The 16,090-nt window shown below is 45.8% G+C and overlaps 1 protein-coding gene across 1 annotated transcript in view; it reads left to right on the top strand.

Moving 5' to 3' along the window:
* Nucleotides 1–16,090, top strand: part of bcas2 (BCAS2 pre-mRNA processing factor) — a 39,820-nt gene that overhangs the window by 16,858 nt on the left and 6,872 nt on the right. The window contains exons 3-6 of the mRNA XM_086011582.1: nucleotides 628–698; nucleotides 5,501–5,662; nucleotides 10,808–10,858; nucleotides 12,402–12,482. Of these exons, the coding sequence (XP_085867708.1) occupies nucleotides 628–698; nucleotides 5,501–5,662; nucleotides 10,808–10,858; nucleotides 12,402–12,482 (365 nt within the window). The remainder of the gene's footprint in view (nucleotides 1–627; nucleotides 699–5,500; nucleotides 5,663–10,807; nucleotides 10,859–12,401; nucleotides 12,483–16,090) is intronic.

The raw sequence follows: 16,090 nt of genomic DNA, 5'->3' as shown, positions 1-16,090 counted from the left end.
TTCCTCGTTGCCTTGAGAAAGTAGTAGTGGTGGTGTCTGTGTGTGTGTTTTCGGTACTCTAAGAGTATTGCAACCATAATCAAACTCAAATCATTGCATCTTGCAGCACAGTTGGAGGTCATTCAGCCCATCGTGCCTGTGACTGCTCTTTGAAACGAGTTATTCAATTAGTTCCACTCTCCCTATTTTTCCCCACAGCCCAGGTATATTTCGAGTATATATCTAATTCCCTTTTGAAAGTACTACGGAGTCTGCTTCCACCGCCCTTTCAGGCAGTGCTTTCCGATCCATGACTCGCTGCATGAAAAAAAATTCTCCTGATCTTTTCCCTGGTTCCTTTGCCAATTATCTTAAATCTGTGCAGCAAGAGTGTTTCCAGCAATCAGACTAACCAGAACCCTGTTCGATGTAGTTGCTGTTTCACTGAGCTCAGCATTTACAAAGGATGCGCTGTAGCAGCATAGTACGGCACAATGACTGCTCTACTGGCAGTGTGTAACTGGCTCATTCTACCTTTTAATCATGTATGATTCATTGATGCTGCACCACAGGAAAATGCAGTACTTTAAATACAACGATTATGTACGATTTAGAGGCTAATGGGTTTTTATTTAACTTCTTTTATAGACCGAGATCATGAGGAATGAGTTTGAGCGACTAGCAGCTCGCCAGCCAATGGAACTGCTCAGTATGAAAAGGTGAGTCCACAGGTTTGGTATGAAAATATAAATGGGAAAGCAATGAATGGGTGGGTGAGCAACAGACTTAAAAAACTGCTTTTTTTTTTTTTTAATGCATGATATGAAACATCAGTATAGAATCATAGAAAGTTATAGCACGGAAGGAGGCCCTTTCGGCCCATCGTGTCCGCGCCAACCAACAAAGGGCTATCCAGCCTAATCCTACTTCCCAGCTCTTGGTCCGTAGCCCTGCAGGTTAGAGCATCCCAATTGCACATCCAAGTACTTTTTAAATGTGGTTAGGGTTCCTGCCTCTACCCCCTTTCAGGCAGTGAGTTCCAGACCCCCACAACCCTCTGGGTGAAGAAATTTCCCCTCTAAGCCTTCCCCCAATTACTTTATATCTGTGCCCCCTGGGTTTTGACCCCTCTGCTAAGGGAAATAGGTCCATTCTATCCACTTTATCTATGCCCCTCATAATTTTATACACCTCAATAAGGTCTCCCCTCAGCCTCCTTTGTTCCAAGGGAAACAGACCCAGCCTATCCAGTCTTTCCTCATAGCTAAGATTCTCTACTCTCGGTAACATCCTTGTAAATCTCCTCTACCCTCTCTAGTGCAATCACATCTTTCCTATAATGTGGTGACCAGAACTGCACGCAGTACTCTAGCTGAGGCCTAACTAGTGTTTTATACAGTTGAAGCATAACCCCCTGCTCTTGTATTCTATGCCACGGCTAATAAAGGCAAACATTCCGTATGCCGCCTTCGCCCCTGCTACCTTCAGGGATCTGTGCACATGCACTCCAAGGTCCCTTTGTTCCTCTACACCACTCAGTGTCCTACCATTTAATGTGTATTCCCTTTCCTTGTTAGCCCTCCCCAAATGCATTACCTCGCACTTCTCCAGATTGAATTCCATTTGCCACTGTTCTGCTCACGTGACCAATTTATTGATATCTTCCTTCTTCCATATCAACCACACAGCCTATTTTAGTATCATCTGCAAACTTCTTAATCATACCCCCTATATTCAAGTCAAGATCGTTGATACGTACCACAAAAAGCAAGGGACCTAGTACTGAGCCCTGCAGAACCCCACTGGAAACAGCCTTCCAGTCACAAAAACACCCATCAACCATTACCCTCTGCTTCCTGTCTCCGAGCCAGTTTTGAATCCAACTTGACACTTTGCTCTGGATCCCATGGGCTTTTAACTTCGTGACCAGTCTGCCATGTGGAACCTTATCAAAAGCCTTGTTAAAGTCCATATACACTACATCAAATGTACTACCCTCATCTGCCCTCCTTGTTACCTCCTCAAAAAATTCAATCAATTTGTCAGACACGACCTCCCCTTAACAAATCCGTGCTGACTGTCCTTGATTAATCCGTGTCTTTCTAAATGAAGATTTATCCTGTCCTTCAGAATTCTTTCCAATAATTTTCCCACCACCGAGGTTAGGCTAACTGGCCTGTAATTACTCGGTCTATCCTTTTCTCCCTTTTTAAACAAGGGTACCACGTTAGCAGTCCTCTGGCACCACACCTGAAGCCAGAGAGGATTGAAAAATGGTCAGGGCCTCTGCTATTTCCTCTTGCTTTGCTCAACAGCCTGCGATGCATTTCATCCGGGCCTGGGGATTTATCCACTTTTAAAGCTGCTAAACCCCTTAATACTTCCTCTCTCACTATGTTTATTTCATCTAATATTTCACACTCCTCCCCCCGATAACAATGTCTGCTTCGCCCCTCTCCTTTGTGAAAACAGACGCAAAGTATTCATTAAGAACCCTACCGACATCTCCCGCCTCCACACACAGATTACCCTCATGATCTCTAATAGGCCCTACCCTTTCTTTAGTTATCCTCTTACTCTTAATATATTTATGAAACATCTTTTGGGTTTTCCTTGATTTTACTTGCCAAGAATTTTTCATGCTCTCTCTTTGCTTTTCTAATACCCTTTTTAATTGCACCCCTGCACTTTCTGTACTCCTCTAAAGATTCTGGCGTATTTAGCCCTCGGTGCCTCTTTTTTTCTTTATCCTACCCTTTGGCCCCTAGACATTCAGGGGGCTCTAGATTTGTTAGTCCCACCTTTTTTCTTTAAGGGCACATATTTGGTCTGAACCCTCCGGATCTCCTCCTTGAACGCCCCCCCACTGATCTGACACTGATTTACTTCAAGTAGCTGTTTCCAGTCCACTATGGCTAAACCCCCTCTGAGCTTAGCAAATTTGCTTTTCCCCAATTTAGAATTTTTATTCCTGGTCTATCCTTGTCCTTTTCCATAACTACCTTAAATCTAACAGAATTATGGTCACTAGCACCCCCACTGATACGCCTTCTACCTGCCCAGCTTCATTCCCTAAAACAAAGTCCAAACCACCCCCTCTCTTGTTGGGCTTGCTACCTACTGGCTAAAAATGTTCGCCTGGATGCATTTTAGGAATTCTGCACCCTCTATACCCTTCACACTAATTTTATCCCAGTTAATATTGGGGTAATTGAAATCCCCTACTACTACTAGGGCAGCACGGTGGCATAGTGGTTAGCACTCTTGCCTCACAGCGCCAGGGACCCGGGTTCGAATCTGGCCTCGGGCGACTGTCTGTGTGGAGTTTGCACATTCTCCCCGTGTTTGCGTGGGTTTTCTCCGGGTGCTCCGGTTTCCTCCCACAGTCCAAAGATGTGCGAGTTAGGTTGATTGGCTATGATAAATTGACCCTTAGTGTTAGGGGGATTAAATACGTGGGGTTACGGGGATAGGGTGGGATATGTGTTGGTGTAGGGGTTACGGGGATCGGGTGGGATATGTGTCGGTGCAGGCTCGATGGGCTGAAATGGCCTCTATCTGCACTGTGGGGTTTCTGTGATACTGCCCTATAGTTTTTGCACTTCTCAGAAATTGTCTACATATTTGTTCTTCTATCTCCCTCTCACTGTTTGGAGGTCTGGAGTACATTCTCAGCCGTGTGATCACCCCTTTTTTGTTTTTCAATTCGGCCCATAGGGCCTCATTTGATGATCCCTCCAACATATCTGTATTAGCTGTAATAGTTTCTTTAATCAATACTGCGACCCCCCCCCCTCCCTTTTTACCTCCCTCTCTATCCTGTCTGAAAATCCTGTAACCAGGAATGTTGAGCTGCCATACCTGCCCCTCTTTCAGCCACATCTCTGTAGTAGCTATAATATCATAGTCCCAAGTATCTACCTGTGCCCTCAGCTCACCTGCCTTGTTCGCTATACTCCTTGCATTGAAGTATATACCATTTAGTACAGGCAAACCTCCTTGTTGACTGCTATCTAGCCCTTGATTCCTCTATCCTTCCAATTTACTTTCTACATTGTAGCTTAACATTTTGAGACTGGTTTGCTTGGAAGAATCTGTACTTTGCCCTAACTGATCTCACTGAAACTGAATGGTTGGATGGATTGGCAGATAGAATATAACATCACTGAAGGAGGCCATTCAGCCCATCGTGCCTGTGCCGGCTCTTTGAAAGAGCTATCCAATTAGTCCCACTCCCCTGCTCTTTCCCTATAGTCCTGCAAATTTCTCCCCTTCTTCAAGAATTTATCCCATTCCCTTTTATGAAAGCTACTGTACCATTGAATCGGCTTCAACCATCCTCTCAGGCAGTGCATTCCAGATTATAACAACTCGCTGCCTAGCACAAACATTCTCCTCATATCACCTCTGGCTCTTTTCCCAATTACTTTAATCTGTGACCTCTGGCTACTGACCCTACTCCCAATGGAAGCAGTTTCTCCTTATTTACTCTATCAAAGCTTTTCATGATTTTAAATGTCTCTCTATTAAACCTCCCCTTCTCCTTCTCTGCTCTAAGGAGAACAATCCCAGCTTCTTAGTCTCTCCACTTAACTGAAGTCCCTCATCCCTGGTACTATTTGAGTAAATCTCCACTGCACCCTCTCCAAGATCTTGACATCCTTCCTAAAGTGTGGGGCCCAGAATTAGACACAATACTCCAGCTGAGGCCTAACCAGTGATTTTTATAAAGGTTTAGCAGTTGGGCCTATGAACAGGCTGAGTTGTAGACCAATGCTAAATACTTTTTAATAGAAATTTGCTGCAGTGATATTGGTTAACTTCACCCAAGTCAGAAGAGTGACCGGTATTTAATCTATAGTTTTCACTTCACTATAAAGAATTGGGTAATATAAAATTGTGGGAGCAATGATAGTTGTAGATCCTGTTGGCTGTAGTGACTTCCAGTGCGGTCTGCTTTTGCTGGAACCTGTTCTACATATTCCATTGTGCTGAAAGTCCCAAGAATCCACCATTCCTAATTGCTATCCCATGACCTCTGCTGAAGATTGTGTGTGTCTGCCTGTCTGTCTATTGGACGAGAACAGCATCATGGCCAGCCTTGATTGCCCCTGCTGGCAAATAGCTAAGCTTGTACTCGCCTTCTAAGAATGCATTTATATTCGAGCTGTCGCTTTGCACCAACACTGTAGCTGTAGTATAAATGCAGCCTGAATCTGGTGTCCACAGTGCTGCTCAACAGTGGAGTGAAGCAGAATGAGTCTTCCTGAAGGAAGGGGTCTCGCTCTACGGTTTGGGCCTTGACACCCAAGCCGCACCTAGCCAAAATTGTTTCTCACTGACATCAAAATTGTGGTGTGAATGCACCCTAGGGAGAAGAACCACTTGGGCGAGATAGCAGATCAACACAATGGAACTGTATCAGAGAAAACATCTACATGTTCAGGAGATGAAGGAAAGGAGAGAAAAATCCTCTTCTAACTGACTGGTCAATTCACCGCTGTGTTTTTCTGTTTTCCAGGTACGAGCTGCCTGCCCCATCCTCCGGGCAGAAGAATGACATTACCGCATGGCAAGAGTCTGTGAACAACTCCATGGCACAGCTCGAACATCAGGCAGTGAGAATTGAAAACCTGGAGCTGATGTCACAGCACGGGTCAAATGCATGGAAAGTCTATAATGAGTACGTGAGTTTGTTGGTTGCAAATAGCTTTTGCTGGAAGTTAGTGAAATACAGTAATACGCATCATAGAATCATATAGCACAGAAGAGGCCCATTTGGCCCATTGTGCTTGTGCTGCCTCTTTGAAAGAGCTATCCAATTCATCCCACTCCCCTGCTGTTTCCCTGTAGCCATGCAAATTTTTCCTTTTTTTAAGTATCTATCCACTCCCCTTGTGATAACATTATTTTCTTCCTTCCCACCCCCATTCTAAGGCCACTGACTTGCTGGTGTCGGGTTCCATTGGTTCCCTCCAATATCTCTTCGAAATGGCCATTCTGTATGTTTGAGCCTGCACACCAGCAGACTATTTAATAGTGGAGGACATTGCAACCACGCCCAATCCTCCTCTTACCCGATAACCACGCATGTGCTCTTTCAGCAGGAGTCCGTGTACTGTGATCAGAATCAAGCTGATTTCCCCCTGTCGCAGCCCAGGGATGATACTGCTGTAGTCCTGAAACCTGGCTGGCATCAGCTATCTCAGCCCAGATCAGGAATCCAACCTGGCGTCTTCTGGTCTTTATAGCTTAGTGCTACATAGGGTGGTGCATTTCCCCTAAAGGGCACCTCACTTACTATCTAAGAATCTTTTTACGTAGCTCATAACAACTCTTGTTAGAACAGGTTTTTTTAAAAATTCATTTTCGGGATGTGGGCATCGCCGGCAAGGCCAGCATTTATTGCCCATCCCTAGTTGCCCTTGAGAAGGTGGTGGTGAGCCGCCTTCTTGAACCACCGCAGTCCATGTGGTGATGGTACTCCCACAGTGCTGTTGGGTAGGGAGTTCCAGGATTTTGACCCAGCAACGATGAAAGAATGCTGATATATTTCCAAGTAAGGATGGGGTGCGACTTGGAGGGGTGCTTGGAGGTGGTGGTGTATCCATACGCCTGCCCCCTTATCCTTTGAGGTGGGTTTGGGAGGGACTGTCGAAGAAGCCTTGGCGAGTTGTTGTAGTGCATTTTGTAGATGTTACACGCTGCAGCCACATTGTGGAGGGAGTGTTTAAGGTATTGGATGGGATGCTGATCAAGCAGGCTGCTTTGACCTGGATGGTGTCGAGCTTCTTGTGTTGTAGTTGCATTCATCCAGGCAAGTGGAGAATATTCCATCACACTCCTGACTTGTGCTTGGTGGAAAGGGTTTGGGGAGTCAGGAGGTGAGTCACTTGCAGCAGAATACCCAACCTTTGACCTGCTCTTGTAGCCACAGTATTTATGTGACTGGACCAGTTAAATTTATGGTCAATGGTGACCCCCAGGATGTTGATGGTGGGGGGTTCGACTATGGTATTGCCATTGAATGTTATGGGGAGGGGATTAGGGGCGCTCTCATTGGAGATAGTCATTGCCTGGCACTTAAGTGGCAAGTAACATTCATGCCACATATCAGCCCAAGCCTGAATGTCGTCCAGGTCTTGCGTGCAAGTATGGACTGCTTCATTATCTGAGGAGTTGCAAATGGAACTGAACTCTCTGCAATTATTAACGATCATCCCCACTTCTGACCTTATGGAGGGCAGGTCACTGATGAAGTAGCTGAAGATGGTTAGGCCTAGGATACTGTCCTGCAACCTCATTCATGCATAGAATTCCTGTACCTCTGAACGAAATCCTGATTTGAATGCAAGATATGTCGCTTCCCTGATGGTTCGCTTGTTAGAATTGCTGCCATGTGGAATGGTGTGCCCTGTTGACCAGAAAGGACTCCGATTTGATTCCCTGTGCATATTGAGTTAGTTGATCTCATATGGGATAGCAGCAATGTCATTACAACTGGTGGCCTCAGTACCCCTGGCTTGGGATCGGACTAGTCAGTTAGGGTTTCATGCAATGAAATTGTGCGTGTGTGGACTTCAGGTAAGGACCGGGTCAAACTCTGCTATGATGCTCCCCGTGGTAGAAGAGCATGCCGATGCTTACTGTCTTCACTCGCACGTGAAAGCTACCTTGTTGAACAGGTTACTGAAGGGTGCCTGATACTCATGAAACTATATTGACCATCAGTTACTTCGTTCATGGGAGCAAGGAGGAAATTGGAGAGGGGTCAAAATACATCTTGAAGTAATTTATAAATATTCAGACTGAAGCCGTAAAGATTGTTCATGTAGGAAACGGGAGTGTTTCTCTGCTGCAGTAACAATGCTGTTCTAGACTGAGGTTAGGGCATGTCTTTGGGCAAAATAGTGGGCTTTACTGTGTCTAGCTATTGCTATACTTGATGTTGACTCTTGGTGTAAAATAAATGGGAAATGTCTGCAGAAATCTCCAGTATTGAGTTTCTCTGCACTAAATATTGAATGAGACTGTTCCTCCATATTGAATCTGTCCAACTCCTTGGATTAACTTCAATTTATGACCTCGTACAGTACAGTAATGTGAAAAGCCCCATTATTTGTTAAATTTAGATTCAGGATTTTGAGGAACCCATTGATTTTCAGGATGCATTTGAAAAGTAAGAAACTGAAGGACTCTGTTTAAAATGAAGGGGTTATACGTGTTTAGTGAACCCTTTGAAGCACATCAGTCATTTTTTTTAACTTGCGGTTAGTAATCTTTGGTCTTTTAAGAATCACCCCTTTAATATAAGTTCTATAAAATAATTATTACCTAAGCATTTTCTTCAGCTAGTGAATGAATCAGATTTGAGAAACAGTGCTTCAGCGTTGGATTCAATGACAGAGGGACTCAGTTTTTTATTATAAATTTATCCAATTTTCCTACTCCATTTCTTATGACGCTGACATTTGCAAGGGTTTTGCGGCCCTTGGCTACCAATGGTAATTCATCATCATTATATGAGCCTAGACCGTGTTCGGCTATTCGCTGTGGCGTTCATTGCGGCTGAACTTGATCCAGTCCCTATCTTTTTTTCATTCTGATAGAATATCTAGTTGATCTGGAAACTAAGAGCAGAATCTTGAGATTACAAAAGTTCTATATAATTTGAATTTTGCCTTTTTTTTGGTCACTGTTGACCAAGGCATATACATGAGATTGGATTCAATATCCTTGTATGGCATCATTTAAAAGGGCTGTGATACTAGCAAAATTTAGTGTTGAAAAGTACAGCAACTTGCATTCATTTAGTGCCTTTAACGTAGTAAAGCGTCCCAAGCTGCTTGACAGGAGCGTTTCAAACAAAGTTTGACACCGAGCCACGTGAGATTGGGACAGGCTGGGCAAAAGGCTGGTCACAGAGGTAGGTTTTAAGGAGTGTTTTGAAGGAGGGGGGAGAGAGCGAGAGAGGCTTAGGGAGGGGAATCCAGAGCTTAGGGGCCAGGCAGCTGAAGGCACGGCCGTGAAGGGTGGGGCAATTAAAATCAAGGCTGCACAAGAGGTCAGAATTGGAGGAGCGCAGAGATCTTGGACGGTTGTAGGACTGAAGGAAGTTCGAGAGATGGGGAGGGGGGCGAGGCCATGGAGGGATTTGAAAACCGATGAGGATTTTAAAATTGAGGCGTTACCAGTGGAAGTTGGCGAGCACAGGGTCATAGTCATAACAGCACAGAAGGAGGCCATTCGGCCCATCGAGTCTGTACCAGCTCTCTGCAGAGCAATCCAGTCAGTCCCATTCCCCGCTCTATCCCCGTAGCCCAGCAAGTTTATTTCCCTCAAGTGCCTATCCAGTCTCCCCTTGAAAACATTGAGTGTCTCCGCTTCCACCACTTCCGTCGGCAGCGAGTTCCAGGTCCTCACCACTCGCTGCGTAAAAAAGTTTTCCCTCACATCCCCCCTGTATCGGGTGACGGGTGAACGGGACTTGGTACGAGTTCGGATACAGGCAGCAGAGTTTTTCCTCACATCCCCCCTGTATCGGGTGAATGGGACTTGGTACGAGTTCGGATACAGGCAGCAGAGTTTTCCCTCGCGTCCCCCCTGTATCGGGTGAACGGGACTTGGTACGAGTTCGGATACAGGCAGCAGAGTTTTCCCTCACATCCCCCCTGTATCGGGTGAACGGGACTTGGTACGAGTTCGGATACAGGCAGCAGAGTTTTCCCTCACATCCCCCCTGTATCGGGTGACGGGTGAACGGGACTTGGTACGAGTTCGGATACAGGCAGCAGAGTTTTCCCTCACGTCCCCCCTGTATCGGGTGACGGGTGAACGGGACTTGGTACGAGTTCGGATACAGGCAGCAGAGTTTTCCCTCACATCCCCCCTGTATCGAGTGACGGGTGAACGGGACTTGGTACTAGTTCGGATACAGGCAGCAGAGTTTTCCCTCACATCCCCCCTGTATCGGGTGAACGGGACTTGGTACGAGTTCGGATACAGGCAGCAGAGTTTTCTCTCACATCCCCCCTGTATCGGGTGACGGGTGAACGGGACTTGGTACGAGTTCGGATACAGGCAGCAGAGTTTTCCCTCACATCCCCCCTGTATCGGGTGAACGGGACTTGGTACGAGTTCGGATACAGGCAGCAGAGTTTTCTCTCACATCCCCTCTGTATCGGGTGAACGGGACTTGGTGCGAGTTCGGATACAGGCAGCAGAGTTTTCCCTCACATCCCCCCTGTATCGGGTGACGGGTGAACGGGACTTGGTACGAGTTCGGATACAGGCAGCAGAGTTTTCCCTCACATCCCCCCTGTATCGGGTATCGGGTGAACGGGACTTGGTGTGAGTTCGGAAACAGGCAGCAGAGTTTTTGAGGAGCTCAAATTTACGGTGGGCGCAAATGGAAGGCCGGCCACGCGAGCATTGGAATAAACGAGTCTAGAGCTAACAAAAGATATGGATGAAGATTTCAGGAGCAGATGAGCTGAGGCAGAGGCGGAGACAGGCAAAGTTGGAGATGGAAGTAGACGGTCTTGGTGATGGAGAGGATATGGGGTCGGAAACTCCGCTCCGGGTCAGATAGAACGCGAAGGTTGCGAGCAGTCTGGTTCAGCCTCACAGTTGCCAGGGAGAGCGATGGAGTCATGGCTAGAGAACTGAGTTTGTGGCGAGGACCAAAGTCAATGGCTTCAGTCTTCCCAATAATTAGTTGGAGGAAATTTCTGCTCATCAATACAGTACAAATTAGTTGATAATTAAAGAATTATTCCCCATGGATTTACGTTTCTTTTTTCCCCTTTCCCTCCCTCCTCACCATTAGCAATCTGGTACAGATGATTGAAAATGCTCAGAAGGAACTTCAGAGACTGAGGTGAGAATTTTGAGTTGTGGTATATTTGTGAGTGTGTGTGTGATCTGCTATCACAAGAACAAACATTCAACTATCTCTGGAACTTCTTATGCAAATTTGTGATCCTCTAGCGCCAACCATGTACACATTTGCAGGATTGGCCATAGGATATCATACTGCATTAAATCGCTTGCTCTCGGTATGGACTCCTCATTTTTTTAATGCCATTCTGTATTTGTAATAAAGCTGTTATGAAATGCCGATGCTCACTATCGCATTTTAGTGCATGAGGTCTTCCAGAATGGTATCTGATTCTCAACTTTGATGCATTGCATGAAATTTTACCACCTGTTCCTTGATCAATGCTTGTGATAATGGTTAATCTTGGTGTTCAGCATATTGCGGTGTTCAGCATATTGCTGTGTTCAATCTGCAGTTATAAATCTTTTAATCTAGACTTATTGCTATAGTTGCATCATTATATATGCCAATAATTTTACAGGTAAGCACTGAAATGTGTTCCTTGTTCCAGTACTGACAATAACCTAAAGGAGAGTTGTATAGAGGTCACAAATAAGAGCTGAGTTGTGGAGGATGGCAACAAACAAGACAGCAATGCATTTTAAGCATCTTTGCAAACCCACCTGTGTTGCATCATGTTCCGAAGCTGCGTTTAGTTTTGAATTTGCACTCTGAAATGCATGGAGATACTTGCAATAGTTGTGGTTTTCCACTGGGTTTCTTTTGCAAGTGTGTAAAGTATCTCCTTTTTATGTTCACCATGGTGTTAACCTGTAAAGAACAGTCGCCTGGTGTGGCTGATGTGGACTAGGTTGAAATATTCAAAACCTCCCTCCCAAACCCAATGATCACTAGTTAAATTGTGAATTCCAAGCACAGCCAGGTACTCCCCTGTAGTTGGTTGGAGATATCATTGATTGATTTGAATTCTGAGTTGTATCACATCACCGTGGGCAAGCGCCTTCTCTGAAAGGCCGATTTGTTTCCTGCCCTCTGTCAGCACACCGCCGAGACTGCAAGCCTCTGTGGTTCTGGTATCGGGGGCAGTTCTTGTGAGGCAATGAAAGAAAAAAAATCTTTTGTAATTAAATAATATGAATTGAATATCTACATGGCTAAATCTCTTAAAATAGTGGCTAAGAAAAAAATCAAGTAAAAATGTAAATCTTTATGGTTAAACTTTCATTCCTTCAAACCTATACATGATTTTCCCCCTCCCCTCCTGTACTGAAGGTGCTGACCATACTCTGGTACAGTGTCCCAGGTGGTCTTCAGTACCTCCCCCACATGGCCGTTGTTCACATTTGAGCAGAGATGCCGAGTGTCAGCAGGCTGCTCACCATTGAAAGGTGTCAGGCCAGCCCCATCTTGTCCTCGCCCTATGTCCACACATGCACTTTCTAGTTGGAGTCACTGATTAGTGGTTGCAAATGGAAACCCTCTTCGACTCTCCCCTCCTTCCCTGAGGAACATGATTTTTTAAATTTATATTGCAAACTTCCTAATTGTGTGTACACTTAATGTGCCATTCTGTTTGATTCAGAAAACAGATTCAAGACCTGAACTGGCTGAGGAAAAATGACCAGCTTGCTGCTGGCAGTAAACTGCGAGAAATGGAATCCAAGTGAGTGAAATAACATTGGATTGCAGAATTTGCTGTACTTTTTGAAAGGGCGATGATTTGCCAGCTTCTGGCACCTTTAATGTATAAACACGCAAGTTTGTTTGTTTTTTCAGTTCAGAAAGTGCCAGACCAGCCAGGAACAGCATAAGTTTGAACCCCCTTCAGATTTGTAGATGACTAACCTAGTTTAAAAACAAAATAGTCACAGAACTGTGTGTACACATCCCCTTTCAAATAGCAAACGGATATTGTGGCATTGACGGGTGAAGGATAGATTCCTACATAGCAACCAGTATTTTAAATCTCAAACTAGATCTATACAGACAAATCACTTCAAATTTTCTCCCTTTGTAATGGGGGCTGGCCATTGCATATGGAACCATACCTGCATGAATCACCTATGGGAGCGAGGGCAAATTTTTTGTTCTTGTTGTTTGAAATTCACCACAAGGTTTTTGGTCTCCCAATCTGGGGCGATCGCGTTCTTGGTTTCTGTGCCGTAGGATCGAAACCACTGAAGACAGCAGCCCAGATTGAGAGGCCGCGCACCTGATGAGGTGCAGTCCCTTGGTTTTAGAAAAAAGAACATTTTGGAAGTCTGTGTTTATAGATGGAGACATTTCCTGGCATATTCTTTCAGCCTGCAGAGATGGAACAGTTCCAGTAATCTTGCCCAAATAGGCTTAAAGTTTCACGTCAGGGCATCAGTTTAGTTAGAGTCCTATAACCTATAGGTGGATCTAAAATATTAAACGGTGCAGATAAAGTGCCTGGATACTAGAACAAGGAAGCATTGGTTGGCGATGGTAATGGGAAAGTTTAGCACTGATGTCAGGAAGAACCTCTTCAGGGGTTAACACTTGGAGCGGTCTTCTGCATATAATGGAAGCAAAAACTTTGCATCTATTCAAGAGTCAGATCAGGGCGTCCAACCTCTGACCCGAGGGCCACGTGTGTTCCTGAGCCCTGGCAATCTGCGTCTCAATGCATCGGCTCCTCCTTTGTATTTGTGACTACACTTCTCATTTGCTGAGTTTTGTGGGCCTGGCGGTTAAGAAAGGACTGTTTTTACTGCTGGTGTCTTGTTGGATAAATTCTAAATCAGAATACCAGGGGTAAGGGATTTCAGTTATGTGGAGCGACTAGAGAAGCTGGTATTGTTCTCCTTGGAGCAGAGGAAGGTTAAGGGGAGACTTAATAGAGGTGTTCAAAATTATATGGGGCTTTGATGGAGTAAATAAACTGTTTACAGTGACAGGTGGGTCACTAACTAGAGGAAACCAATTTTAAGGTAATTTATAAAAGAACCAAAGGGAGATGAGGGTTTTTTTAATGCAGCGAGTTATGATCTCGCATGCACTGCTTGAAAGGGTGGTGGAAGCAGATTCAATAGTAACTTTCAAAAGGAAATTGTAGATATACTGAAAAGGAAAAAAAATTGCAGGGCTATGGGGAAAGTGCAGGGGAGTGGGACTAATTAGATAGCTCTTTCAGCGACGGCACTGGCATGATGGGTCAAATGGCCTCCTCCTGTGCTGTATTAATATGTTCATATCAGCAACGTGAGATAAATGCAGATTAATGGAAGCATTGATTTAAACTTTGCACGCGGTCTTCGGAGGATCCGTGCTATGCACCGCCGCAGCCCCCAAAGACATCACCTTGGACAGCTCTGATTGAGAAGACTGATGGGGGGGAAATGTAGGTCTTTTTACTCTACTGTATGAGCGAAGAGTGGCCTCCTTCACCTATATCTATCTGACGAATAGTATTTGAATACTCCAGAAAATGTTGATCAGACATGTCACATCCCTGAGAGTTTATAGTTTGAAAAAACTGAGGCGTTTGTAAAGAGGAGCGTAAGTGATCGATTTAATGGTGAAGGTAAAATATTCTGCTATTTATAAAGTGGAAAAGTTAGAAGCTTGGAGAAAGTGTACTTGATTTTATTAATGTTGGCAATCTATTAATGTAAAATTAGAACTCGGGTGAAAAAGCTGAATCATTACGATCCAAGCCCTTGCTGACACACATCAATGAGATGGTTCACTCGCCAGTGTGGAATGGTAACTCGGTAACTGTGCTATGAGCGCACAAGGTCCATCTGCACTTGGCTGGGATGGATTGTGCTAGCACAGCCGCTGTAACTTGACAGACTCCAGAGCGCACACAAGATTACTAAGGGGATTAATTGAATTATCATACAAAATTAAATAAATCCAGACTTGGTGGACAAGTAAATGGAAGGAGGGGGAGAGGGGAGTGAGATCAATGGGGGGAGGGGAGAGGGTAGTTAGATCAATGGGGGAGGGGGGAGAGGGGAGTTAGATCAATGGGGGAGGGGAGAGGGTAGTTAGATCAATGGGGGAGGGGGAGAGGGTAGTTAGATCAATGGGGGAGGGGGAGAGGGTAGTTAGATCAATGGGGGAGGGGGAGAGGGTAGTTAGATCAATGGGGGAGAGGGTAGTTAGATCAATGGGGGAGGGGGAGAGGGTAGTTAGATCAATGGGGGAGGGGGAGAGGGTAGTTAGATCAATGGGGGAGGGGGAGAGGGTAGTTAGATCAATGGGGGAGGGGAGTTAGATCAATGGGGGAGGGGAGTTAGATCAATGGGGGAGGGGGAGTTAGATCAATGGGGGAGGGGAGTTAGATCAATGGGGGAGGGGGGAGTTAGATCAATGGGGGAGGGGGGAGTTAGATCAATGGGGGAGGGGGGAGTTAGATCAATGGGGGAGGGGGAGAGGGTAGTTAGATCAATGGGGGAGGGTAGTTAGATCAATGGGGGAGGGGGAGAGGGGAGTTAGATCAATGGGGGAGGGGGTAGTTAGATCAATGGGGGAGGGGGTAGTTAGATCAATGGGGGAGGGGGTAGTTAGATCAATGGGGGAGGGGGTAGTTAGATCAATGGGGGAGGGGGTAGTTAGATCAATGGGGGAGGGGGTAGTTAGATCAATGGGGGAGGGGGTAGTTAGATCAATGGGGGAGGGGGTAGTTAGATCAATGGGGGAGGGGGTAGTTAGATCAATGGGGGAGGGGGGTAGTTAGATCAATGGGGGAGGGGGTAGTTAAATCAATGGGGGAGGGGGAGTTAGATCAATGGGGGAGGGGGGTAGTTAGATCAATGGGGGAGGGGGGTAGTTAGATCAATGGGGGAGGGGGTAGTTAGATCAATGGGGGAGGGGGGTAGTTAGATCAATGGGGGAGGGGGTAGTTAGATCAATGGGGGAGGGGGTAGTTAGATCAATGGGGGAGGGGGTAGTTAGATCAATGGGGGAGGGGAGTTAGATCAATGGGGGAGGGGGAGAGGGTAGTTAGATCAATGGGGGGGGAGTTAGATCAATGGGGGAGGGGAGTTAGATCAATGGGGGAGGGGAGTTAGATCAATGGGGGAGGGGAGTTAGATCAATGGGGGAGGGGGTAGTTAGATCAATGGGGGAGGGGGAGAGGGTAGTTAGATCAATGGGGAGGGGGGGGGAGTTAGATCAATGGGGGAGGGGAGTTAGATCAATGGGGGAGGGGGTAGTTAGATCAATGGGGGAGGGGGGTAGTTAGATCAATGGGGGAGGGGGTAGTTAGATCAATGGGGGAGGGGAGTTAGATCAATGGGG

This window comes from Somniosus microcephalus, chromosome 18 (assembly GCF_052327205.1).
Source record: "Somniosus microcephalus isolate GS21.2 chromosome 18, FLI_Smic_1.0, whole genome shotgun sequence".
Lineage (NCBI taxonomy): Eukaryota > Metazoa > Chordata > Chondrichthyes > Squaliformes > Somniosidae > Somniosus > Somniosus microcephalus.
The sequence above is the reverse complement of the archived record's forward strand: the minus strand, read 5'-3'. Positions and strand labels throughout refer to the sequence as shown.